Source organism: Lagopus muta, chromosome Z (assembly GCF_023343835.1).
Source record: "Lagopus muta isolate bLagMut1 chromosome Z, bLagMut1 primary, whole genome shotgun sequence".
NCBI lineage: Eukaryota > Metazoa > Chordata > Aves > Galliformes > Phasianidae > Lagopus > Lagopus muta.
Window position 1 is genome coordinate 72785785 of NC_064472.1, and position 27137 is coordinate 72812921.

The 27137-nt window shown below is 37.9% G+C and overlaps 1 protein-coding gene and 1 long non-coding RNA gene across 2 annotated transcripts in view; both read left to right on the forward strand.

Annotated features, from left to right (window-relative positions):
* The first annotated feature begins 680 nt into the window (after positions 1-680).
* The window catches only part of LOC125687204 (uncharacterized), a 185843-nt gene continuing 159386 nt past the window's right edge, over positions 681-27137 (forward strand). The window contains exon 1 of the mRNA XM_048932098.1: positions 681-1156. Coding sequence (XP_048788055.1) covers positions 685-1156 — 472 coding nt within the window. The 5' untranslated portion in view covers positions 681-684. The remainder of the gene's footprint in view (positions 1157-27137) is intronic.
* The window catches only part of LOC125687215 (uncharacterized), a 44507-nt gene continuing 31205 nt past the window's right edge, over positions 13836-27137 (forward strand). The window contains exon 1 of the long non-coding RNA XR_007374025.1: positions 13836-13972. This is a non-coding gene — a long non-coding RNA (uncharacterized LOC125687215). The remainder of the gene's footprint in view (positions 13973-27137) is intronic.

A 27137-nucleotide genomic window follows, 5' to 3' on the forward strand; every position in this document is an offset into this window, starting at 1 on the left:
ATTGCTCTCTGTAACTATCTTAAAGGAGATTGTGATGAGGTCAGATTGGCAAGAAGACATGAGGTAAAGCACCACTTAGTGCTTTAAATTGCATCAGAGGAGATTCAGGCTGTTTCTTCTCAGAAAGAGTGTTTAGGTATTAGAACGGGCTGCTGAGGGAGGGAGGTAGAATCATCATCCCTGGAGATTTTCAAGAAAAGGGTGGATGTCACACTGAGTGACATGGTGCCATAGCATAGAGACATGCTGATGGTTGGACTAGGTGATCTTAGTGGTCATTCCAACCTTGATGATTTCATGGTTCTATGGAAATCGCTGTCTCAAAAGTCCTTGATGGCCTGTAGGTAGATATAATTTTAAAACTGTATCACATCATAATACTAATGATAATGATTAAAAACTCTTGGCTGGGTAAGGAGCTGGCTGGAGGGCCGGGCACAGAGAGTGGTGGTGAATGGAGTCAAATCCAGCTGGCGACCGGTCGTGAGTGGTGTTCCCCAGGGGTCGGTGCTGGGGCCTGTCCTCTTCAATATCTTTATTGATGACCTCGATGAGGGCATCGAGTGCACCCTCAGTAAATTCGCAGATGACACCAAATTGGCTGGAAGTGTGGATCTGCCTGGGGGTAGCGAGGCCCTACAGAGGGATTAGGACAGGCTGGAGAGCTGGGCTGGAGCCAATGGGATGAGGTTCAACAAGGCCAAATGCCGGGTCCTGCACTTCGGCCACAACAACCCCAGGCGACGCTACAGGCTTGGGGCGGTGTGGCTGGAGGACTGCGTAGAGGAAATGGACCTGGGGGTATTGATTGATGCTCGGCTGAACATGAGCCGACAGTGTGCCCAGGTGGCCAAGAAGGCCAATAGCATCCTGGCTTGCATCAGAAACAGTGTTGCAAGCAGGAGCAGAGAGGTGATTGTTCCCCTATATTCAGCACTCGTGAGGCCGCACCTCGAGTACTGTGTCCAGTTTTGGGCCCCTCACTGCAAGAAAGATATTGAGGCCCTGGAACGTGTTCAAAGAAGGGCAACGAAGCTGGTGAGGGGTCTGGAACACAGGCCATATGAGGAGAGGCTGAAGGAGCTGGGAATGTTCAGCCTGGAGAAGAGGAGGCTCAGGGGAGACCTTATTGCTCTCTATAACTTCCTGAAGGGAGGTTGTGGTGAGCTGGGAGTCGGCCTCTTCTCTCGTGTCATTAGTGATAGGACCAGGGGGAATGGTTTCAAGCTACGGCAGGGGAGATTCAGGCTGGACATGAGGAAGTATTACTTTTCAGAAAGGGTGGTCAGGCACTGGAATGGATGCCCAGGGAGGTGGTGGAGTCACCGAGCCTGGGGGTGTTCAAGGAAAGACTGGATGTTGTGTTGAGGGACATGGTTTAGTGGGAGCTATTGGGAATAGGTGAACGGTTGGACTGGGTGATCTTTTAGGTCTTTTCCAACCTTAGTGATTCTATGATTATATGATTCTATGATTCTATGAACTTAACATGGCAAAAGAATATTACTTCCACTCATGTGACCACTCATGAAACATCATTAGATCAATGCATGTGATGCTTAAAAAGAGTATTTTCTTCTTTTGAAAGATAATATGTCAGACAGTATTAGAGAAAGATGTAAAACTGATATCACCAGTTAAAATGCAACATAGGTCTTTCTCCCTAACTCCACCTTCATTACCCTGATTTCTAATATAAATGTTATAAATTGTCCCTGAGTAAATGCTTTCATTTTTCAGTAACTGATCACTGAAAAATGTATTTGAGGGGATTTTTATGCAAATTCTATGTGCTATTTCCACAGTGACCATTCATTTTTCAGTTGGCAAATTACAGTATTTAATAAAAAAAATTATTCTTTTTTACTTTATTCTCTTACTATTTATCTTCATTGTTTTCTTCCTTGAAAAGTCAATAGTTTGGGTTGTTTTTTGGTTTTTTTTTTTTTTTTTAATTAAAAATACTGGGGAGATCTATTCAAAGTCACCCTCAATACTCCAGGTGCAATAATGAACACCAAAACAGTGTTTGTAAAGTGTAAGCAGCAGGTAATTTATAGATAAGGATGAAACATTAACTATGCTCTCCAGAATTCAGGCACAGCAAGACGTTGTCTTTGATGTTCTCTCAGAGCATCCCAGTTGTGCTTAACCGATTCAGGAACATAAGGAATCTGAACTCCTCATCTTTATGGTGTCATGTCTCACTCTTCTTTTAATATGATCTTGTAGAAGAAGACAGAAGAGGACAGAGCCACTGGGCTTCTACGATCTGTCTGCCCTGAATTCTAGCCCTAGCAAAATGAAAGCTTGAATAAGTAGATTCTTAGAAGTGTTAGAGGGCAGGTATCAACACAGTACACAGCATAATGATTTAGACACAAATGGGGTGAAAGAACTGGTACGTGTAAATTTTACTTTTGAAGTATCAGAGCAGATGCAGCACAAATTAATGCTTTGTACCCTGGTGGGAAAATAATCAGAAAATGAACTGCAAAACAAGTCTGTTTTTCAGGTTCAGTTAGAACATGAATGTGTGTGCCTGTATGCATCTTTCTCTGTTAGTTATTCTTTTCTTTCTGGGTTTCTTAACCTCAGTGAACTTAAAAAGAGTAGTAAATTAGTGTAAATACTGATCTTTGCAATAAATGCTGAAAGAGCAGTTCTTGAACGCTCACATGGAATTTAACTCTTTTTTTTTTTTTTTTTTTACTCAATATTTTTTATTTATTTAACTCACACTGAACTCATACACAATTTTTTTTTTAAATTTGAAGTCATATCTGCTTTTATTGACATGTCAATTGCCTGGATTCTCTTCCAGGAAACAGGTATTAAAAAAAAACATTAATTCCATAATAACCTTTAAGTCATAAACAATAGACATGAAAACTTAAAACTTCAAGACTTAAGTAGGCCGAGGAGAAAAAGAGTGCTAGGAAAGAGGAAGGGAGAATCTTGCATTTGGTGTGACAAAACTATCATAAATGGAAGAAAAATTTCAGTCATATTACCTGTAGAACTAATATGATGATTTTAGCAATAGGCATGTTACCTGCTGTAACAGCTCTGCTAACCCGTTCATACCAGAAATACACTTTGAAATCCTCTTTTTAACATTACTGAAAGGGAGTGAAAAAATAGTCATTCACGGTCAATCCACAGTCAAATTCTTTGTTTTATCATGAGGCAAACAGAGATCTCAATAGTAATATGTGATGGTTTAAAAGTAATCACACTAGCATATTTCCAAGGTTCATTTCTGTGTGAGTCACACGGAGGATGCACAAAAAATGTCCACTTACCCTCACGTCCAAAGTAATCTGAGCAGGTGAGTAGGATACCCATTAACCTTTACCACTGAAATCCTAGTAGCTTGCCAGATGGTATTTCAGCCAACAGAAAAACTTTGCTAATGTTCCTCCAGCAACTTTGTCTTCTATCTTCTCACACCCATCGTCTGCTCTGCTCTCAGCCAGACACAACATGAAGCAAATCAGCTGATAGCACATAATTAATGAGAAAAGATAGAATTAATTGCATTTCTTTCACCTCTGTAGTGGTGCAGAATGCTAATACTTTTTTTTCTTTTTTTCTGAATAAATAATCTCTAGAAAACAGATGTCTGCTCTGTTTCTAACAGCAACAAGTAACAGAAGACAGTTTGGATCATTTTGTTTTATCATGAACTCCTCTGCAAGGACATCCATGCTAGATGTCAAAGAGTCTGACAACTATAACACTACCCAGCTACCCAGTGTTGGAAGATCCAGTTCTGTTTTCTAAAACTCTCTCTCTACTTGCAAGTATTTGATTTAATAGGGTTGTACGTCTCCTTCCTTTCAGATATGCACCAGAGCACTCAGAAAAGTACAAAACTCATCTCTCATCCTAGAATTCCACCTAGCAATCTTGATTAGCTGGTCTCAATTAGGTCCTTATGATCTCAACTCTGACATTTAAAATACTTAAAAAAAAAAAAAAAAACAAACTCAAAACACAGACCATCAAATGTGTTCACTTTAAGAACTATTCAGATTATTTTGAATGTAATCCACAATAAATGCCACGGCCATGCTGCCGTGCCAATATATCCTCTGTGTCCCTGCTGTATTCCACACATGCAAGAATCACTTCTACTAAACCCTGCTATTGTCCAGAATAGCTGAAGACCCCAAATTAGCCTTTCTTGAATGTGCAAAATGTTTGACAGAAGAACTGAATTTATGCACTGCTCAGGACAGTAGGCCTCAAGCTGTGAAATTTGTGGAACAACCTCCTGAGGTATTAGTTTGAAATTTCTTAATCCTCAGGCAGTCAGAAATACAATTAAAGTTCCACGCCAGATAATACGGACAACACAGTAATTTATCCCTTTTTCTTTCTTTTAATGAAAGAATGGTACTAAGAGAACATTGCAATTGATAAATAGTCTTTTAATGGGACCACTTCTGTCTGAATAATTAGGAAAGCCAGCAAATTTTTTAAATTATTCTTTTAATAAAAAGAATGATAATATCTTTCTCCTAAGTTTTACTGGATATTTTGAAGCAATTACTCATTTCATATTGTGCTAGAATTTTTAATCAACAGTTGAAATGTCTGAAGAATTAAATGTAGTCATTTGTAAGAGATACGGAAATTGCCAGGTAAATATCAGCCTATAATACTTAAAACATTACTCCTGCCCCCTTCCCCTTCTCCTCTCTCCCCGCCTCCTCTCCCCCCCAAAAAAAGCACTGATTACATCAGGTTGGATAGGTGAAAAGGAATTTTGAATATCCTAATTGGAAATACTATTGTGTTTGCATTTATTCAGGCAATATTGCTTCTTGAAGTCATCCTCATTGCACATATCCAGTCACATGCTTGCATGAGCAAATATATAGCTATATCTCCCTATCAAGAAATGTCCATATGAGCTGAAATGAAATCATATGTTACCTCTTATTATAGAGAGTAATCCAATAGTAGAGAAGCTGGGGTAGTTTACTACAATTGCATTTATTGGTAATTTAATTGCAACTATATCATATATAGAACAAGGAGAGTTATTTTTTCCAGTTGTCAGTCTTGTACAACAAACTGCTTATTAGCAAAACATAAAGTCAAACACAAATTGTTTAGGTATTTGTTAAGGACCAGATAAAGAGAAGTTATTGAAGAAAATGTATTTTCTTGCAAACTGATAAGTACTGATAGCTGTTCTTCATCACAAATTTTATAATAGTATGATCTTTTTACTGTTTGCTTTAAAAGGAATGCATTAAAAGGAATGCACCTAACATCTTTAAAAAAGTTTAAAATTTAAATTTAAATTTAAAATTTAAAAAAGAGGTGAGATGTTCACCCCCTCCTTGGAAAGACATATGAATTGTTAATGATTGTAAAGAAGAAGTGCAGATAATCTGCACATTCTTATTGCTCTATTTGATTCAGCTAGAAGCACTTACAGTGGAGAAGCTGAAATACCCACCTGTATTATCAGGGAAAAAAAAAATCAGTACTCTTGAGGTTGAATTGATGCAAAAGCAACATAAAAGGATGAACTGTTTGTGTGAAAGTAATCAATATTCACACGCAAATGAAGTCCCTGAAGTTTATGGAGCAGTTTGCTGCATAAATGGCTCACTCTGGAGTCATCATGTGAAGGTTCCCATCTAGTTTATTCTGCCACAGAATAAAATTGAAAGCTTTCTTTCCTACTGCATTTTTTATAACTAAAGATATGAAGAAAATATAGCAGGAGCAAGAAGGTGGTTTGGAAACTCTTGTAACTGAAAATATAACTTGTCCCAGATTTAGAAGTCTTGTTAAATAAAACTCAAGGTTATGTTAAACACTTTGCACCTGCACATTCCAAAAGTCTCTTTGATGTTCTACCAGTATGTATGTGTATGAAGTCAGTAGAATGATGTAGCTCAGTAGTCAAGGGAAATTATAAAGGATTTTTCGAGCACTTTTGAAAAGTTTTCTCTGGGGCTTTGTTCTCGTTTTACTTCACAATGACTGGATGCTAAACAAGAGCACTGCCTTTTGTTTTGAATTTTTTTTTTTAAAGGAACCTAATGCAAGGGATTTGTTGAAAAACACGTGCAATTACACAGCCCTGCTTATTTGTTTGTTTATTTGTTTTTATTCAGCGTTTTTATATTTATTCTTTGTTTTGGTTCAAATCTATGCACAGAGAGTGTTGAAAAATTTACTTACAGAGGCGAAGGGAAACACCTTTCAATTACGTCTTTCACATCTAGAACAGTTTGCTGTTCTAGGAGGCAACAAAATATTTCATCTGAAGATTAGTTTAGATGGCTTTAATTAACTGAAAAATATACACTGTTGGGTGGGCTTCACTACTTTAGATATCTAACTGTCCTATCAAAATGCTCCTTATTTCATAATGACCTTTACGAATCTGCCTAATTATAAAATTGGCACATTACTATTCCTTCACAGAGAATCATAATTTCTTGCAGAACAGAAAGCAAACGTTCACTTTGAAGCAGATGGTTTAACCATTAAAGTTAAATTTTAAGGCCCCAGTCCAGCACCTGCTGTGTCTGACATGTTGGAAACTGACTTCAGAGGAGACACAAGCTTAGAAACTCCAAGTACCTATTCTTTTAATATTACAAATTCATGGTTATTTTGTTTTTGTTTGTTTTTGCAGAGTTAAAAGCTGGACAAGATAATAGAATCATAGAAGTATAGAATGGTTTGAGTTGGAAGGGACATTGAAGATCAACTAGTTCCAACCCCCTGCTACAGGCAGGGACACCTCCCTCTAGACCAGATTGATCACAGCTCCATCCAGCCTGGCTTTGAGTGCTTCCAGGGAGGGGGCATCCACAGCACCTCTAGGCAACTTGTTCCAGTGTCTCACCACTCTCATAGGAAAGAATTTCTTCCTAAATATCTATTCTAAATCTCCCCTCTTCCAGTTTAAAACCATTTCCCACCATCCTGTCACTCCCTGCCCTTTCAAAAAGTCCCTTCCTGGCTTTCCTGTAGGCCCCTTTTAGGTACTGGAAGGCTGCTACATGGTCCCTCTGGAGCCTTCTCTCCAGGCTGAAGAACTCCAGCTGTCTCAGCCTGCTCCCATAGACAAGGTGTTCCACTCTCTGATCATCTTCATGACCTTCTCTGGACCTGTATCAACTGTTTCATGTCCTTCTTGTGCTGGTGGCTCCAGAACTAGATGCAGTACTCCAGGTGGAGTCTCATGGGAACAGAGCAGAGGGGCAGAATCACCTCCGACCCGCTGGTCACACTTCTCTTTATGCAATCCAGGATACAGTCAGCCTTCTGGGCTGCAAATGATATTGCTGGCTCACATTTAGTCTTTCATCAATTGACACTTCCAAATCCTTCTTCTCAGGTCTGAATGATGATGATTAAATTAGATAGCTTCACAGAATCACACAGAATCACAGAATCACCTGGGTTGGAAGAGACCCCAAGGATCATGTAGTTCCAACCCCCCTGCCTAGCAGGGCCACCAAACATACACATTCAGATCAGGTTGCCCAGGACCCCGTCCAACCTGGCCTTAAACACGTCCAAGGACGGGGCATCCACAACCTCCCTGGGCAGCCCGTTCCAGGGCCTAACCACTCTCCTAGTAAAGAACTTCCCCCTAACATTCAGCCTAAATCTTCCCTCCTTCAACTTAAAACCATTTCCCCTAGTCCTGCTAGAAAGCTGTCCATGTGAAAGCTGACCATGTTGCACTATAAACGTACATAATTTGTGCCAATTTGCTTCCTTTATTGTTCAGATATCCTTTATGCGGGAGCAGAAGACATTCTTTCCTTAGGCACTCAGAGATGGAGTGAAGAACATAAGGTACAGAGATGAAACTGGTGAGCAGCTCAGAAGGAAAAAATTGGTTCTGTTCTCATCTAATGCTTGCAGTTATCCTCAGTCAGTATCTCACTGAGAATGGTCAGTCTGGTGGACTGATTATTAAAGTATAAGCTATTAATTAGTTATCAGGGAGTCTCCAGTTCTTGGAGCTTATGTTGTTGCTGTTGTTGTTGTTATATCTCTCCAAGTAAACTTGAAATAATAATTCTGCAATTCATGCACTTCTACATTATATACTGGGTAAATATCCTGGATGGTTTTCTGTGTGTTCTTCAAATTGTCTCTTTTTTCTTTCTTTTTTGATATGGATATCAAAGTCCATATCAAATATCCATATTAATTAATGTGGATATTTAATGGATATCCATTAAGATCAAATGGATCCATATCATGGATTTGATATACAAAATACTAAAACTCTCCTTGTTTTGCAATGTATTCACAATTGGAATGAGTAAAAGATAAATTCCAGATGAGTCTGTAAAGCAGTAGGTATTTCCGAAGAGTGAAGGTGTTTCCCAGTTTATCCTAGTAAGTCAAACAAAATTTTTCAGTGCTTCCCAGAATCACTACTTACCATCCATTAATTTCTGAAAAGCTAGGTTTTGAGACCTCCAATTTCACCCTGGGTGAATCTGCTCCACAGCAAACATGGCAAAGCTTTTGTGAAAAGCTGGGACTTGCTGTTCTTTACTGTCAAACCCCTCAACCCCGACAAACTTATAAATTATTAATAGTCTCTTACTTCTTTTACATACAGTTATATAGAATAGTGCATTCTTTGAATAAACCTGAAAGCGAAATCTTCACTACAAATTGAGAAGTCTGTACTTGTTTCTGCTAATCATAACTGATGCACTTTCAAGATAGTTGTGCAGCTAGAGAATGCATCCAAACCGTACATCAGATGGTTCATTTTGGCCTCAAGGATGTGTTTAAGTCTGCTCTTGAAAACAGTACATGCTCACTGAAATTCAGCATAACATATACTCTAGGGTATTTGGCAGGTCAGCATCTACAGAAAGATGGCACAGCAGCAGCAGCAGTTAATCTGAAGAAATGTTTGCTGAGTACATGCTACTGTTTTCCAAGTGGGAATATCCCATTCCCTAAATTTCCTCTCATTTAAACTAATTCAAGTTCACACTACGGATTTTGCATTAAAACAATTACTAATTAGATATTTGCAAACTCTTCAATATTACATTTAGTCTTCTGGACTAAGAGTTCTGAGAGTCCCAGTACAGCAGAGAAATCGAAAGCTAGCTAGGTATATAAGAAACAAATAAATGAATTGAAGTGAAATTTTCATTATTTTGTGATTCCTGCTCCAGGAATTTTTCCATTTATTATAATAATATTTTTCCATTTTACATTACATAATCACTGAGTGAAAACTCAACAGACAAACTGAGTAGAAGATACTCGTTAAGTCATAGTCCTTTTTCAAGATAACGCCCTAAGCTCTGATTGCATAGCCATTCTTGAGTTCCTTCCTGGCTGAATGAACTCTACACGTAACTTGCACAAGATAACATAATGTCTCCATCCTGCTCTCATTCCAGTCTAGATGTTTTGAGTAGGGTTTTCTTTCATAAGAATATTAGCATGAACTCCATCAAACTCAGAGTGAAATTACTACTTGAATCCATGCCTTGACTACACAGTTCCTACATAAAATGTGAGCACTGCAGCTCCTTATCTAGCAATCATTACTAAAAAGAACAAAATTTTTCCTTCTCAGTGAAAAAATCATGTAAGAAATGCATCCTGAACAGAGGAAAGAGTTTTTTGCAATCTTTTGGTAGGTAACTGGAGCTTGGAAAATGATGAGATAACAGGCATACCTTCACGTTTACATTTTGTATTAACAAAGCTGAGGCATTTTCCCACTCTACATGTAGAGAAACAAATCTGGTGTCACTGCCTCATTCTGTAGATGTTAGAGGCTGTTGGTTGTCCACCAGTGAATCACTCTACTCTGAATTGTACACATCCTTCTCCATTTTTCATGCTGCTCTGGAGAACTTCAGAAGTATTTTTCAAGGATTCATCTGCTTTCACAAATGCAGAAGACTTCATATGAGAGCAAGCCTTTATAAGTATAAAGATTGGCAAATTTATTGTAACAATGATGATCAATTTTTGTCTTTCCTTTATAATTGCAAGCAGTTTTCATGCTTTCCATTTCTAACTAAAACAGTAGAGTCAGATCTTTCATTAAGATCAGTCATGCACTCATAACATAAAGACATAAAGACACGGATGACAAATAAGGGTACAGATCTTTCAGAAGTTTTAAGAGGAGATGGTTCCTTTTTTATTCCTCCATGCTGTCTCCTTGCCTCAGAGACTACATTATTGAGGAGAACCATTCCCTTATGTAGTTGTTGCTGCATAATTATACTGTGTTCACCAGAATGCAGAATTTTTTCCTCTTAGCCTTTATATTTTTTTCCTAAGCAAATAATAGAAGAAAAATTCCTCATATGGAAATTTGCAACCCAAATTATATTTACAAATAAAACAATACCTTTTCTCTTCTTATTTTCCTTTTTTCGTCTGTGTCTGCTTTATGTATACAGACAATTTATCATAACTGTTGACCTCTAAAACAGATTATTTTCATAGAATCTTGTCTGACTATAGGAAGAAGCAGGTTCTGTCTCTAGTTGTTCCCTGCCTCGGTCACCTTGGTTAACCAAAGCATTTAGTCTCTTGAATCCCATTAGAAGGGAGAGTTACCTCAGTAAGCAAGGCAGCATACGTTCAGTGTATGTTTTATAGCACTCATGGGGTCTATGTTATAATTAAATTATAACAAACAGTCCCCCAGATTCCACATTTCCTATGGATCTTATCTATAAAATCAAAATTTCCTGATGAAGCGCAGTGAAAATACGTATTACTTCTATCATAGGGCTTATTTTAGGGTTAAACTGCATACTCTAGATGTATTTCTGAGTGTTTTAACAAAATCTACAGATTGGAAAGAGTTATTGGCACAGGTGGCTGGAAAAAGACAACCATGTCTGTCAAAGATTAGTCAGTAGTTCAAATTACATCGCATCTAGTTTTAGTTCTCACTGTCTTATGACAGATATAAAGTCAATATTGGCACAGCACTGATACTTTAAAACTAATGTGAGCTCTTGTGTGGATAAAGAATCACTAAAGTATTCTCAATTAAAAAGAATTACTTCTGTTCCATTGTGAATTGTCATAGGGCTTTGTGAAGTTGCTGAATAAATCTACTAACTACTCAAACAAAATGAAGTTATATTTGCAAGAGAGTTGAAGACAAGAAGCAGATATTTACAGGAAAAATGAGATGTTCATGTTCCAAAGTAGAAAATGTGATGACTGACAGTAGAATCATATCATAGAGTCATATAACCAAACAGTTACACACAGTAACCAAAAAAGAAGTAAAAAATTATATAGAAATTTGTTTTTTTTCAAACAACACTTACACAAAGCCATTAACACTGCTTTCCCTTTTTTTGCCATTATAATTATTCCACTAGAAAAAAAGTGATTTCTTAGGCTTCTATTGGCTTCAGATACCAAACCCTATCATTTCACAGATGCATCTCTTTTTTAAACAATCCCTGCTGTGATGACTAGCTTCATCTACAACATTCAAGTAAGTACAGAAAAGCCAGATTCTAGTCTGGAAATGTTTATACAGTGAGATCATTCAGCATCACACCTAACTCTCTGTCATTTGATACTGTCGAATTAGGAAACTTGATCATTCTTATTGTATTCACTTATGGTCCCAGCTTTGTTTCTTCCCTTTAATCATAATGTTCATAAAGCAGTGAAGAAACTCATCAAACTTGATTAGTACTTTTGCCATGGTAATACAATCTTTTTGAAAAATTAAAAAATGGCAATTAACTGAAGGCTACTATTGGAAAACTGGTAGTTATACATTTGTGACTATTTGCCTTATACATTTATTTATCTATTTTTCAATCTTGAATGAGTGCATCATAGCCAGGAATTAAGATAATTTATACTAATTATTTGCTGCTGTGATGTGTAAATCAAATAATAGTTGTTCTATTTTTCTTGTTTTAATAACTGTGTATTCATTGGTTTATTTAACTTAAATTATACAAGGATTGCTCCAAAGTAATGTCTTCTATTTTATTATGCTGTCCCATGATGTCATAGGCAGATATTAGTGGTATGACAGTAGACTAGAACCTTCCCAGCAGTACTTTATTACATTTTGTTGCCATGTGACAGATGACAGCAAAAGGGCAGCTGGACAGAGTGGAAGTGTGTATGAAGGAAAAGCGTGGAACTGAATTACTCCATGCAGAAAAAAATACACCTATGGACATTCATTGACATTTGCTGAATGTTTATGTTGACCAGCCAGAGGATGCTAGCACAGTGAGGTGGTGGGTGACGTGTTTTAGTGGTGGTCACAGTGACGTGAAATATAAAGGACATTCTGGATGGCCATGCACAGCTGACATACCACATAAGAGAGCATCTTGATCAGCTCAAGCATGCAAACAGGCAGATTTCAACCAAGGAACTCTGGTTGTAAGCAGGTACAGAGCTGAATATTGGCTTCAGTGCACTGGAAACAGTGATAGCAACAATGGAATGTCACGAAGTTTGCATTAGGTGGGTCTCACAAATTCTCACACAGGAACAGAAAGAACACTATATGCCAGTTTGTCAGAACCCACTGAACCAACCCAGGGCCTGAGAAGAAGACAGCCTTTCTCCTGCAACACAATAACGGCAGGCCCCATACCAGTTTGAAGGCAGTGGAGCACACTGCCAGTATGGGCTGGGTCATCCTACCACACCTGTCACGTATTCTGGGTTTTGAGCCTCCTGACTTTCACCTGTTGAAGGCAGTGAGAGATGGACTGCACGGGCGACATCTGCCTGTCAGCAACACTGTCATAGTAGCTGTGACGCAGCGTGTAACCTTCAGTGGCAGTCACCTTTCCACGTACTGCCCTCTGAGTCATGGTTAAACAGGAGACATTACTTTCAAAGCAACGTACATATTTCCTGCTGCAGGTTATAGCAGATTTATATAACCGTCCAGGGGAGAAAAGTATTTTGTACACTTTGTACTTATTTGGAACACCACCTTCTTATATATCTGTACTGAAATGATCTCAGCATGTACCCCTTATTTTGTTATGATTGTTTTCCCATTCTTTACAGATTGTTCCTAGATCTGGACTATAGGATTTCCAAGTGTTAGCTTGGTGAACTTTGTCTGCTTGACAGACTAATTTAATTTGTCTTTTTCGGTGGCCTTTTGACTTGCAGTCATCTGCATTCTCTCCATGCTTTATTTCATTTTATTTTAACTGGAAAGCACTTTGGAATGTTTGTCATTCCAAGAACAACATAAATATTAATGTATTGATAGTATTAGAGCTTTTCAAGCCTATTTTTCATTTCATGGGTTTTAGGAGCTACAAAATCTACTGACTGTACAGAAAATATAGTGTAATGGCCTTTCTGAAATACACTGAATGAGATAATACATATGAATTATTAATATCATTGAAGTCAGTGCTTTCTAGCTTATAGACAAATTTTCCGTGCCAATCAGAGATTTTCTTTCTAGTACTGTTGTACAGTTTATGAGTGAGCATATGCTCCTTGTTACATCCTAAAAATACTGGTATGAATACATTTTATAGGCAGTGTTGTCATCAGGATGCACTTTGAACTTCCCAAAACTACTGGGAACATGGAGGGATGCATTCCTATGGGACTACAGTTCCTTCAGGCAGTGCTAGCAAGCACCCTATACCATAGAAGGGCAACTTCAGACTCTGACAGAGACAAGGGGTGCATACTTTACAGATGTCCTGAATCATTTTATTCCTCTTAATTTTCTGTGACTTGTTGATTTTATCGATTCACTTTTTTTAAGGGACATTCTGCCATCTGGGCTCAGAAGCTATACTGTAATCTCTGAGTCTCATTTATCGCAACATGGGAGGGAAGCCATCATCTAACACAAACTAATGAAAACAAATGGAGCTCAGCATAAAGTCCACTCTCACATCTTACCTCGTGCAGCTGTTTTCAGAATCATGACTGTTCCTCTGTAAGTACTCTGACTCTTAGATTATGAGCTAAGTTTTCCTATAAAAAATCAAACTCCTAGCACTAATGTTCCATATTGAAGAAAGGTCTAGAAGCTGCAGAATTGCAGTTTTGGTTCTGTTTTCCACTGGTTTAGCTGCAGCCAACTATATCCACTTTTTCAGTTGCCTCTGTTTCTTGAACCTTGCTCTCTGTCCTACTGCCTCAGGGAATGTCTTTCACGACAGTCTCCTCACCAACTTTACTTTTTCTTCCACACTTTGGTATGTCTGATCAAGGTAGAATGCACCCAGCATGCTCATGCATAGCATTTTTACATATCCACCTTCACTCACAATCATGGACAAAACTTACACAAACAGCACGAAAACTGGACAACCAAACAGAAACCAGGTACCGAGTCTGAAGACAGTCTGCAACTGTATAACCTGCACGACAGTATCCACTTCCAGAATTTAATTTGTTGACCTTCAGAATGTAGAGTAAAATTCATCTCCTAACTGATACTGATACCATAAGTGATACTGGGATTAGTGTGACTGCAATAGTCTATTTATATTTTAATCTCTAAAGATTCTCTTAAAATTTATTAAGTGGTTTTTAGAACTCAATAAATAAATATACATCTCTAACTCCCCTCAGGGTCAGAATGTGTACCTACCTCTGAGTCAAAGCTGCATCACTATTGTGTGGAACCTGAGACAAATGGCAAGAAGTGGTAGAGCAGGATGGGAAACCTAAGAAGTAGAATTATACAATTACTTCTCTACTTCTCTTCTTTATTTTAAATAGAAAATAAATGCTGTCAGGAAGGATATTTTGTATGGAAAACTGCACATATTTTGTATATTTAGAATACAAAACATCTTTATTTTTAATTTTTCATGGAATCAGGTAGCTGGGCACAGCAATGAAATCAACCTTTCTTTTTTTCAGTTATCATGCTGGTTTATTTGTTATAATGCCCAAAGCTGGAAACCAGCTGCAGCCTGGCTTTCAAAGCTTCCTTTGATCATGACAGGTATTTTATTCATTCTAGAAGAAAAACTAGATGGCTATTTAAGCAGAGGAACTGTTGTGATCTAATTTTTTTTATCTGAAAGTTCTTTATGTGGGAAAAAAAATTAAAAACATAAAATCTCCCATTTCCTCCCCTCCCACCAACCCCATCCCCACCTACACACACACAATAGTCCTCAAACTATTCATCTATAAATTACAGAATCTCAGAGTCACGGAATGGTTTGGATTGGAAGTGACCTTAAAGATCACCTAGTTCGAACCCCCTGCTACAGGCAGGGACACCTCCCTCTAGACCAAATTGCTCACAGCCCCATTCAGCCTGGCTTTGAGTGCTTCCAGGGAGGGGGCATCCGCAGCCACTCTGGGCAACTTGTTCCAGTGTCTCACCACTCTCATAGGAAAGAATTTCTTCCTAAATATCTAGTCTAAATCTACCGTTTTCCAGTTTAAAGACTTTTCCCATCATCCTGTCACTACATGCCCTTTTAAAAAATCCCTCCCCAGCTTTCCTACATGGTCCCTCTGGAGGATTCTCTTCTCCTGGCTGAAGAGCCCCAGCTCCCTCATCCTGTCCTCACAGGGGAGTTGTTCCAGCTCTCTGATCATCTTCATGGCCCTCCTCTGGACCTGCTCCAGCAGCTCCATGTCCTTCTTGTGTTGGGGGCTCCAGAACTGGATGCAGTACTCCATGTGGGGCCTCACAAGAGCAGAGCAGAGGTCCAGAATCACCTCCCTTGACCTGCTGGTCATGACTCTCTTGATGCAACTCAGGATACGGTTGGCTCCTGGGCAGAAAGCACACATTGCCAGCTCATTTTAAATTCTTTCATCAACAAACACACCCAAATCCTTCTTCTCAGGGCTGCTCTCAAGCCATTCTCCACCCAACCTGTATCTGTGGTTGGGATTGCCCCAATGCAGGTGCAGAACCTTGCACTTAACCTTGCTGAATTTCATGAGGTTGGCCACCTCTGAAGCCTGTCAAGGTCCCTCTGGATGGCATCCCTTCCCTCTAGCAGGTCAGCTGCTCCACTCAGCTTGGTGTCATCTGCAAAGATGCTGAGGGTGCACTTGATTCCACTGTCCATGTCACCTACACAGATGTTAAATAACACCAGTCCCAACACCAATCCCTGAGGAACACCACTTGTCACTGCCACTCATAAAATTATGTATATTTTGACAACATTTAGAGAATGTGTAAAAAATTACAACTGATGGTCAAACCTATATGGAGGTTTATTTGTTTTACTTCCTCTCCATCTCTCTCTGTCTCTTTTTTATCTGAGTTGCTAGCAAATGAATGACATAGATGTGATGAGAAATGCACAAAAGATACTCAGTTATAGAAAAGTCCATATTTATCTACTTTCTAGTAAGAGTGTTAACTTTGTTAAGCATTACCTTTAATCTGAGTTATCTGTGATGGAGTTGACAGACAGGAAATACTTTGCATTTGTATGTTGCCTTAAAGGAAGCATCTTTTTAGGAATCTTTACAGGACATAAATTTCAAGTCCAGAACCTGAAGCACTTTGTGATTTAACATGGAACGTATCCTAAAAACTGAAAGTGAGAAGCAATCCAGCCACTAAAATATCCCTTGTTTGTGCAAAAGCACTAAAGCACATTCCCATAAATCCTCTTTTTAGGACAACAACACAACTTTTCACTGTGAAGTTGTTTTCACCAAGTATATCTTGATTTCTCTCTGTTTCATATGCCAACTTTCAGAGAATCAATAATGAGTTGAAGCTCAACAAGAAAGTTGAGTAAAGATGATGAGTGATCTTTAGATTTCTCATTTTTCTACCAAATTTTATGAACTTTCTAATTGATATTATTAATAGACTTTTTATTGAAGATAATTTGTAAGTTATGATGACATTTTTCTTATTTCCCCTAGAACTTTCACTATGGATACAGCTGAAGTGGTTACATCAGTGTTTTAGTAGTTTTTCTGCCAATTGAATTAATTTAACCCCACTGTTCTAGAACTTTCTGAGCTCAAAATTTTCTGACATTGACATGTAGAAATAAAGTCCTTTGTCTCAAAATTAGATCCACATTTCTCCTTCACTTGTTTTGGAAGAAAGTAAAGCGTTTAGTACTTAGTTTGTCAGGGAAACTGTGCAGTGGTACATATGCATGGTGTATCCCTGGATTTATTCTCAGGTCTTGTGCTCACTCATGACACACATGCAGATCCTGTAGGCTAATTCCAGAGAGAATACAGGCAATTATTACTGGAAATATTGGTTTCTCACAATTTTCATGCAATATGGTGCTGCTATACTACTGCTCACACTGGTCTTTACTTCTAATAGCTTCAGGTTTGACAGAGATTATTTTTTCTTTTCATCATTTTTATATTGTCTTGAGAAGTAACAACGCTGTCTTTTCTTTGTCATTAAAGATGTCTTATACATTTAATCAAATGGAATGAAATGTTCACAATCTGACCTTTTTCCCAAATTCTTGTCGTACAGGCGACAATTTCAATCTCATTTGGATGGTTGGAGGGCAGCATTTCATTGTACAGAATGTTACTTTGGGGTGTAAGAGAGAATATTGGGATGAAGAAGTTAGGTGGGGAAATAAATACACCAAGAAGAGAAATGTGAGACTAATGAGATGAAAGGCTAGGGAGGGTGAACAAATCTCTATGTGCCTATCTGCAGTTAGGCAGAAACAGAAATTGGAAAATATACTGGTGATGAAAGGTAGAGGAAGCCCATCAGTAGTACACAGATGAGGATTTTACTTAACTTTTTTTTGTTGTGCTCTTGACCATTTATTATCATAATTGCTTCAGTTCTTTTTTCTCCTAGACAGGATGGATAATTGTGAGAACAAAGTTTTGCCTGATGTGTAAGACTGTTTTGGAAATACTTTGCTCAGAATTTTGTAGTCCTCTCTAAACAGCCTGCATTATACTTTACAATATTTTTGCTTTCTTTAGAAAATAGTGATTCCAAAGACAGTAAGAAATAATGCCAGAAGCACACTGCAGAGATACCTCATGCTGCACTGATGAGTTTTGGATAATCAAACTTTCTAGAAGAGAAGTATAAGATGCTATTTTCTCAAAAAAACATAATGCTTACTTTTTCTGAAGCAGAACGAGCAAGGCTGAGTAGTGAGTCAAATTGCATTCTCACTACCTGTATTGACCTTGTGCTTGACCACAGAAACAGATTTCACCTGAAATGCTCTGTCTTGCATCAGTAGTAATAAGTTGGACTTCTTTTTCAGAGAAATGCTTCTCTTGTGTAGTTTTGCACAATTTTCAAGTACTAGCCTTATTAAAATCTGAATATGGTGGAGAGTTGTGAGAACAAAGTTGTGAGAATAATGTTTCCCAAGTTTTGGAATGAAACTACATGAAATTAACAGAACTTCAGATTAATTGAAAATACTAGATTATGTGCAGTCTCAAATTTGAGAAGTAAAGCCTGTTCTGCCTTTTTGATAGAGCCTTTCGTACTGTACTTCCTGGAGAGATAGCACAAAAAACGTAGAAGTAGTGTGTTCCCTTGTTAACATTCTTGGTGCAGTACAAAGACTTTTAGGATTGAGGCCAAGATAATTACACAGTGTAATTTTGTCTTTCAAGAGCTGCTCTCAGTTCTAGCACAAATGTCAGTAAAGTTTATTTTCTTTCAAAACAGAACTTATCTTCTAGCAGCGGACTTACGGAGTTCAGTGTTGGTAGCTGTGACACAGTAGGCTCTGTAGACCTCTAGTCTTTGATTCTTGCCGTGTGCCAAATGCTTTTGAAAGAAGCAAAGTTTCTACGTCACTCAACAATCTGAAACTGATGCCAAGAGCAGTGGCAAAACAATCAGCCAGTAAAATAGCCCTCACCCAGGTTCTGTCTTTTCATTCAACTGCTGGCTGCTATTTAAGAAGATCTTTTCAATGAATTCCTGAAGGAACTCTAAAGCAATACTTAAATATATCTTTTTCCACTTGCAAATGACTATGGAGCACGATGTAGAATTTTTCCACATCATTATATGTTCAACTTCTCATTCAATTTCATTGAAAAAGCAATACTTCTGAACTTCACATAAAGATTTTCAGGTAAATGTTTCCCATCAGACATAACTGATTTTCTTATAACTATCCTGACCTAATCTTTATGGTTCTTGATTATGCCTTTAGGAATTCTCTATAGGAGATATTTCAAGTGAAGGTCAGTTCAACAGCATTAGATATTTTATTTTTAAATATGTGATTGGAATGGTAAACTATTTAATAACAGGAGCATAGTCCTCTGCAGCATGGCTTTTCTATGAAGCATTATGGATTCTGACTTCGTTCTTCTCAAAGTGATCTAAATTATGAACTACCTGCATTTGTAGTTCTCCCCAAATCTGTATTTCTGACTCTATGTATATCAACCTACTTATACACACACATACACAATCCTACAGTCTTGTATGGGAAGCAGTGTATAAAAAATGACCTTAATTTGTCCTCCAATCAATTTATATTGTCATATACATAATAATGAATTGTAGTGTTATTTGGCTTTATCTTCAACATATGTGGACTGTAATGGTCTCAGTAATGGCAAGCTGGGGATGTAAACCATTGTAGATAGATGTGTATGCTCTGTATAGTTATGTATGATGCATTATGCAAAGACATACTAGAGATGTAGTGGTGCTGTGCATATTAAAGTCACTGTGCCTGGAAAAAAATAGATTGGGAAAAGGGTACAGATAAAATGTGGTCTTGCTGGAAATGAAGAAATTAATTTGATGGATTGTATGCAGGGCACTACCAGGGCATATTATAAAATGTACTCCAAGGTTTTGAAACGGGCAAATTTTATAAAGGAAATGATAATTGCTAAACAACTGCAAACTTTTCTAATGCATCTTCCAATAAATCTGCATAACAATGCAGTAGGGAAATAGATTATTCTGAATAAATTTAATGAATTTTACAAATGGATGTATTTAGACATGCTATAATACAAAGATATCCCAGTCTGTCTGAACAAGAGGGACTATCACATTTTTTTCAATTAAAAAAAATATGTTTTTACTACTGTTCTGTTGCTTAGCTCAGTACCATCTAATAGGAATACATCATATCCCAGAATACTTTGTTCTTGTTGCATTCTATTTTTTTCCTATTCTATTTAATTTTATTGAAGTAAAACTTCTTCAGCTTTATTTTATGACTATTTACCTCAACTTTAGCAAGGAAACAATCAATACTGCCCTCTGAATGAATGCATTTTCTTGAAGATATGTGTGCAGGGAGATTTTTAAACATTGTCTTCACACTGTGTTGGTTTTTTTTTTCTTTTTTTTTTTTTTTACAAGATTAATCTATGCTCATGAGGCATAAATGAAAATGAAAAGAAATCTTGACATTTGTTAACACGTCTTACTTTTGAATAAAGGTAATTTGACTGTGTTTAGGGCCACTGAATTACTGCAGATTCTATGAAATTTACTTCTGCATGAGTTCTGATCCTACAACAGTATAATACCCTGGCTGTACTTTGCAAATGCAAAGAGGAAGGTTCATAACTTACATAAGAAGGTCAGGACCAAAGATTTAGGATGGTAAGAATCCAAAATGAACTTGGATTTCAAATGTATAGACATATGCACATATATCCCCTGCCTGTGCAGTCCAGCTTGTAGTAAATAACTACAGGTCTGCTCTGTTTAGAACCCTCCAATCCCTTGTTGTGTTTTTTGCTCTGTAGCATTTAGTTCCCTGAAAGGGTAGAGAAAAATATCAGAATAGGCAATGAGAAGTGTAGAAATTATGAGATATAAAACCAAGGAAAGTGGAAGAATATTATATTATTGAGGTACAGGTGACAGTGCAAATCACAGATGGCAATATTAGTATTTTAAAAGTTTTCTTATTTCTGCTAATAATTTTGTATGCAATCTTCAGTAAAATATAAAAGATCATAGAAGTCACTGGAGACATTGAATACTCTGAAGCAAGTAAAATTTGGTTCTATCAGGTTAAATGTTAGAAGTAAATGCTAGAGCTGAGAGCATGGATCAGTAGGTCAATAATTAGAAGTCAGGGGAAGGCCTGTTTAAGGAAAAGAGGAAGCAAGCCTGAGTATTTCAGATCATCTGAAATAAATGTAACAAAGTAACTTGTCCAAGATTCACGAAACCTGTAGAAAACAAAAATGTATTTGCAATTACAGATTTGATAAGATACAGAACCTGCTTACTTTGTCACCCCACTGTTAGATCAGCTGTACAGAATTCTGCTACTTTGAGATAGAAGCAAATTGCATGAACTGTATGAATTCCTTCACAAACAGCCAAAGATTTTTAGTAGTAGGACACTCTAAGCCTGATATCTGCAGAATGAAAGCAAAATGTAACATTGCTCTACTAAATTCCACTGTTAGTAAAATTCTAAATTAAGAAAATTAAGCTGGAAAAAAAAAAAAAAAGAAAAAAAAAAAAAAAAAAAAACATCTGTAACTGTTGTAAGAACTTTCCGTAACTGAGAAATGTTCACCTTATTTTTATGTCATCAGCACTGATAGAGTGTTTCTGTTCACAACCAAAGGCACATACTGCACAGGCTTCAAATACCACTTTCTGATTGTGTATTGCTTAGTTTCAGCCAACGGCATTAATAATTCTTCTGAAGTAATTTTGCTCAATAGAGCTCCTTTTTGGATAGGACTCATACTGTTTTGCAAGGTTTAGAGTTTGTACCAAATATTAAGTCATGGAACTGCATGTTGGCCTAGTAAGGGAATTGAGTCAGATTTATAGAACATCTGAAACTGCTTACTTGGAACCTCTTCATAAGTATATTGTTCCTTTTCAGGATGTGCTGCTCATGATGTCTGGGTCTGAAACGAGAGTTCTTACTGCTACAGATTTTTTCTATACTTGTAACATGAAACCATTGTGGAGGCGCTTAAAAGAAGGGAGAAGATAGGGAAGACTTTTGTGTTATAGATGAGCGAATTCAAACAAAATACCTTCCATGAATTATCTTCTTAAAGTTGTTGTCATAATGCAGTTATGCAGATGAGGAGCCACAATCCTATTCTTGATACATATACATACTGGATCAGAGAGGTATTAAAAGAACATTCATTCCCTCCCGCACTTCCCCCCTCCCACCATCCTCCCAAACACACAAAGCCATACAGATGAATTCAGGGAATGTGAAAGAGCATGAGAAATTCCCATTGGAACTATTCCCAATACACTGCATAAATAAAAGATGGAGAAGTTTTGGGGTTTGTTTTTTCGCCTCCATTTTGCATAGTATGCTGAGTGTGGGGAGTGGAGCATTTCTGAGGCAGCCAGCAACACCTCTCCTTTCCTTATTTGTCTTGTTTCCCCTTTCAGACCCACCAGCTTTCTCTCCTCTCACTCTTCCACAAAAGACTTCCAGCAGAGAGCAGCTGGTGCCTCGTTTTGGCTGCTTTCCCCAGACTCTGGGGGCTTTCAATGGAAATCAATGGTTGCTTATTTTCCCTTGTACTGTGTTTTTCATGTGTGGACTGACATGTCCTCAACCATAGTGACCCATTCTGCTGAGCTTTTTCCATTCAGATGTGCCTCTTTACAAATAGCGGAAATTAGTAGAGGGCTTGTGTCAAACTGCTTGTCACATCTTGTTTTCAGTCTGTTTAAATCAGGTTTATAGTGTCCTATTCAGAAGCCTAGACTGCTTTTGAGCGCACACAATGCATTTCAGGCGTTCCATCAGACGATAAACACAGAACTTCACATTGCTATTAAAAAATAATCAAAACGATTAGTCTTTTGAAATTTTTGAAGTAACTTATTTGCTGGGAATTTGTTGTCTTAATTGTTCTGCGTCACTTGTTCGTAGGTATTCATCTCCATCAGATGTAAAATCTTTCCTAGTTGATCTGCCAGTGTTGCAGTCGTATCGTGACTAAGTTCTCCTATTGATTTAGCAGTAATGAATGAATGAGTGAATGAATAATCAAAGAATTTGTAGAAGGGATGCAGTAAGCCTGAGCTACTGGTATTCTCTTAGGCTCATAGAGGTGTCTGTAAGATATAGTTTTGTTTTATATCTCCATCTAATGGGCAACCATGTTAGCAGATCAATGAGGAAAAATTCAGCAAGAGTTACACTAACTTTTATGTGTTAATTTAGAACGAAAGAGGAATTTTTCTGAAGTGTTTGTAACCTTGAAAATTTATGAAAATATAAGTTTTCACAAAATAAGGATTCTATTATTTTTCAACTTGGCAATATATTATTAACATCTTACTATCTTGCATAAGTGTGAAGAAAACTCTAGTAAGCATTAAGAAATCTTAAAAAGAGACTATAATTTTACCTCAACTCAATTTTGAATGTCTTTGTACTTGCCAAGTATATTATCCTTGATGAGTACAAATGCTTTGTGTGTGCAGTGGTGTTTGGTTGCCAAACAATGAAGCTATTGAAATAACATATGCAAATGCTTTACACTATTTTTTAAGAACATTCAGAAGTTTAGGACTACTGCTACAAGCACTACTCACTGCATGGTCCAAGGCAGCTGCTGCCATGTGCTTTTGGGAAATTTCAATATGTTACCTTAGGAACACTTGTTTGAATTTCAATATATGTTTATTTGAATGCATGACTTTCCCTTTTCTTAAAAAAGATGACAACATGAAAATCAACAGGTAGTACTGCTACCCTACAAAATCTCAGTGCAGTAAATGAAGGAAAGCTCAAAAAAGGTGAAGTATTTTCTAAAGCACAGTGCCTTAAACTGTTGAGAATTCTTCTGCAATTTCCAGTAATCATTGACCATCAAGCTGGTAGAAAAAAAAAAGTGACTGCAATGAGTAAATACCACTAAGAAGTTCTTTCTGTTAAATGATCTTCAGAAGTTAATACAACCAATAGTGGCCTGGAAGGTGACCTTGGAGCTCTTCAGCTCTGGAGACACTAGGATAGCAATTTCCTGTCAACAGAATTCTTACTCTGTGTATGTGTGCCTATTATCTTTATTCTGAGTGTGTAGCACAGAAATTGCACAGTGAGCTATTTCTTTTCCTTTCCCAAAAGAAACTGCTTTTGCAGGTCTGAAAGTTACAGAGAAAACATTAGTTGGGAAAGATGTCTTTTCCAGTACTGGCTTTAAGATGTCTCATTAAAAGTCATCTTAAAAGATCATTAAAGTGACTTTGACAATCTGATAGGTTAACTATGGACTAGAGAACAAAACAAATACCACACAGCTTAGAGGAGGAGACAGAAATTGTTTAAATATCTTCTAAGGTCAGTTGTTATCTCATCTCCCAAGTCTCCTGTATAAGTGTAATGGCCAAACTCCATTAATCAGTAGTCTGACATATTTAGAAAAGCTTTTCTCATGTTTTCCATACATGACATTTTAAATTACGGCCTGAATTCATCAAGACCACTCCATTATTTCAGATGAACTAGATACAAAGCCAAGAACTAACATACCACATCTTTCAAATGCATGTTGATATATATATTCACATATATTCACACGGATATTTGATCCCAGAGTTTAGTATGATGTCTCCACTTAATTTTCCTACTATAATTTTCAGTAGGCCTCAAAATGCTCATTTTATCCTTTACATTTTAATAAGCATTTACTATTTCTTACCTTGATTGTGGAACAAAATGTGAAAATTTGATCTCATTCTGGTAGATTGGCCATAGAAGTTTAAAAATTGGAATTCTATGCAACAAAACTGGCTTTTAAAACAAAAATTCTTCCCTTTTCTGAGTAATTACATTCTTCTGCTTTTTTGTACAGCTATAAGTTTTGGCAATTGTTGCTAAATTTAGAAAACATCTATGTTTTGATTTTGAGCAGAATTTAGCTTTTTTCACTTTTTTTTTTAAATCTCTTTCAATTACTTATTCCAATATATTTTTATATGTATATATATATATATATATATGTTACTTATCCCAGGAGCATGGTGAACAAAGTGGGCAAACAGTGTTTGGTAGGTCAGTAAAAGCATGGCTTGGCAGTTTGTGCAGCAGTTCATGCTGGCAGGGTGATGGGACACCAGCATATCTCCACGCTTGGGAGGCCAACTCACCATCAGCTTCTTCTGTGACAACAAATCTAGCCATAGTCTCCATTAGGCAGAATAAGTCTTGCCAAAAAGACTTTGGCTACACAGACTGAGCCTGCCCAGAATTGCAGCAGTTGAGAAAGGCAGGGAGTGCCTGAGCCTGCTGCTGCCATTAAAGGATGATAGAGATACCACCTGTGTGAGGAGTGAGTGGGTAGATGATCTGCTCAGTGTGGTGGCAGAGCTCAAGGAGGAAGAGATTGAGGACCATCGGGGAGTGTGAGCTGAGGTAGACCACTGAAGTAATTCCCTGACATATCTATAAGAAAGGCACTGGAGTGCTACGCCCCAATTAGTGTTGGACCCCCTGTGAGAGTGTTTCTGAAACCAAAGTCCTTATCCTAATGCTGTAGGTGAGATAGCCAGGGAGCGCAGAGAGCAAAGAGAGCAAAAGAGGCAATCTCTTGAGTCCCAGTCTATTTTGTCTTTCCTCCAAATGAAAACCAGAAACAGAAAAATGAAGTCTCCTGGATTTATAGTTCATTCTTTTCTTCTGAGACCAAGAGATTGGAAATATCAAAAACCCATGGAATTGCATCACTAACTCTTTAACTCCCAGTGCAGCGCATGATGTTATGATGATAATAGTGATGAAAAAACACAAAACCACAACAGCCTGAGCATAGCAAGACCCTTCAGAGGAAACTGGACAGGCTAGATTGCTGGAAGCTCAATAAGACCAAGTGTGGAGTCCTGCTCTTTGACCAAAACAACCTCTTGCAAGGCTTGGGGCAGTATGGCTGGAAGACTGTGGGGACAGGACAATGTTGGTGGACACTTGGCTAGACATGAGCCAGCAGTGTGCCCCATTAGAATCCTGTTTTATAATAGAATAGCATTGCCAGCAGGAGCAGGGATGTGATCCTGCCCCTGTATTCGGCTCTGGTGAGGCTCAAGTGCTGTGTTTGGTTTTAAGACCCTAACTACAAAAAAGACATCATGGCTATAGCATGTCCAGAAAAGGGCAGTGAAACTGGTGAGGGATATGGAACACAAGTTTTACAAGAAGCTACTCAGCTAACTGGAATTATTTAGTCTAGAGAAAAGAAGGCTTAGAGGAGACATTATTGCTCTCTACAACTGTCTGAAAGGAGGTTGTGGTGACAGAACCAGAGAAAATGCATCTCTGCTGCTTTATGTTGGTTTAAGTTGGATATTAGGAAAGAAATCTCTGAAAGCGTGGTTAGGGCTGGAATGGGCTGCTGAAGGAGATGGTAGTGACCAACTCCAGTGGTTTTCAAGAAGAGAGTAAATGTTGGTATAGCATATGATCAATGGATATTAAGATGTATAATCGCAAAAAGAACAAGAGAGTTAGGCAAAGTAGACTAAGATAATAGGAGAGAATAAATGGAAGGCTTACCTGTATGCTAGGCTCACCTACAAAAAACACCAGAAGATGAGATCTCCAGACTGCAGTTCAGGCTGCACTGGCAGCCAGCTCTTAAATAAGTCTAGGAGGGGGGGGGGGGGGGGCAAGGTTCCACCCCTTCCGGCAGCACAGGTGAATTGCCTTCACCTGTGCTCCTCTGGCTGACTCATGGCTCGCCTCAGGTGATCAATCAGAGGTTCAGGCCGTGACTCAGCAGTTCCCATACATATAGCAAAAGGTTGGCAGAGGGACTCGATTATCTTTGTGGTCCTTTCCAATCATCATGATTTTATGTTTCTATTTCAAAAACAAGAGCAAATTTAAAAGTATATCCAACCAGAACAATTCATAATAATTCATAAAATCATAGAATATAGAATCTTTTGAGTTGCAAGAGAGCCTTAAAGATCATATAGTCCAATGCCCTTGCAATGAACAGGATATTTATAGCTAGATCAGGTAGCTCAGAGCCCAGTCAAGCTTGAACTCGAATATCTGCAGGGGTAGGGCTTCCACAACCTCTCTGGGCAACCTGTTCCATTGCTTTATTACCCTAACTGTAAAAAACTTTTTCATTATGTCCAATCTGAATCTCCCCTCTTTTAGTTTGAAACCATTTCTCCCTGTCCTATTGCCACAGACCCTGCT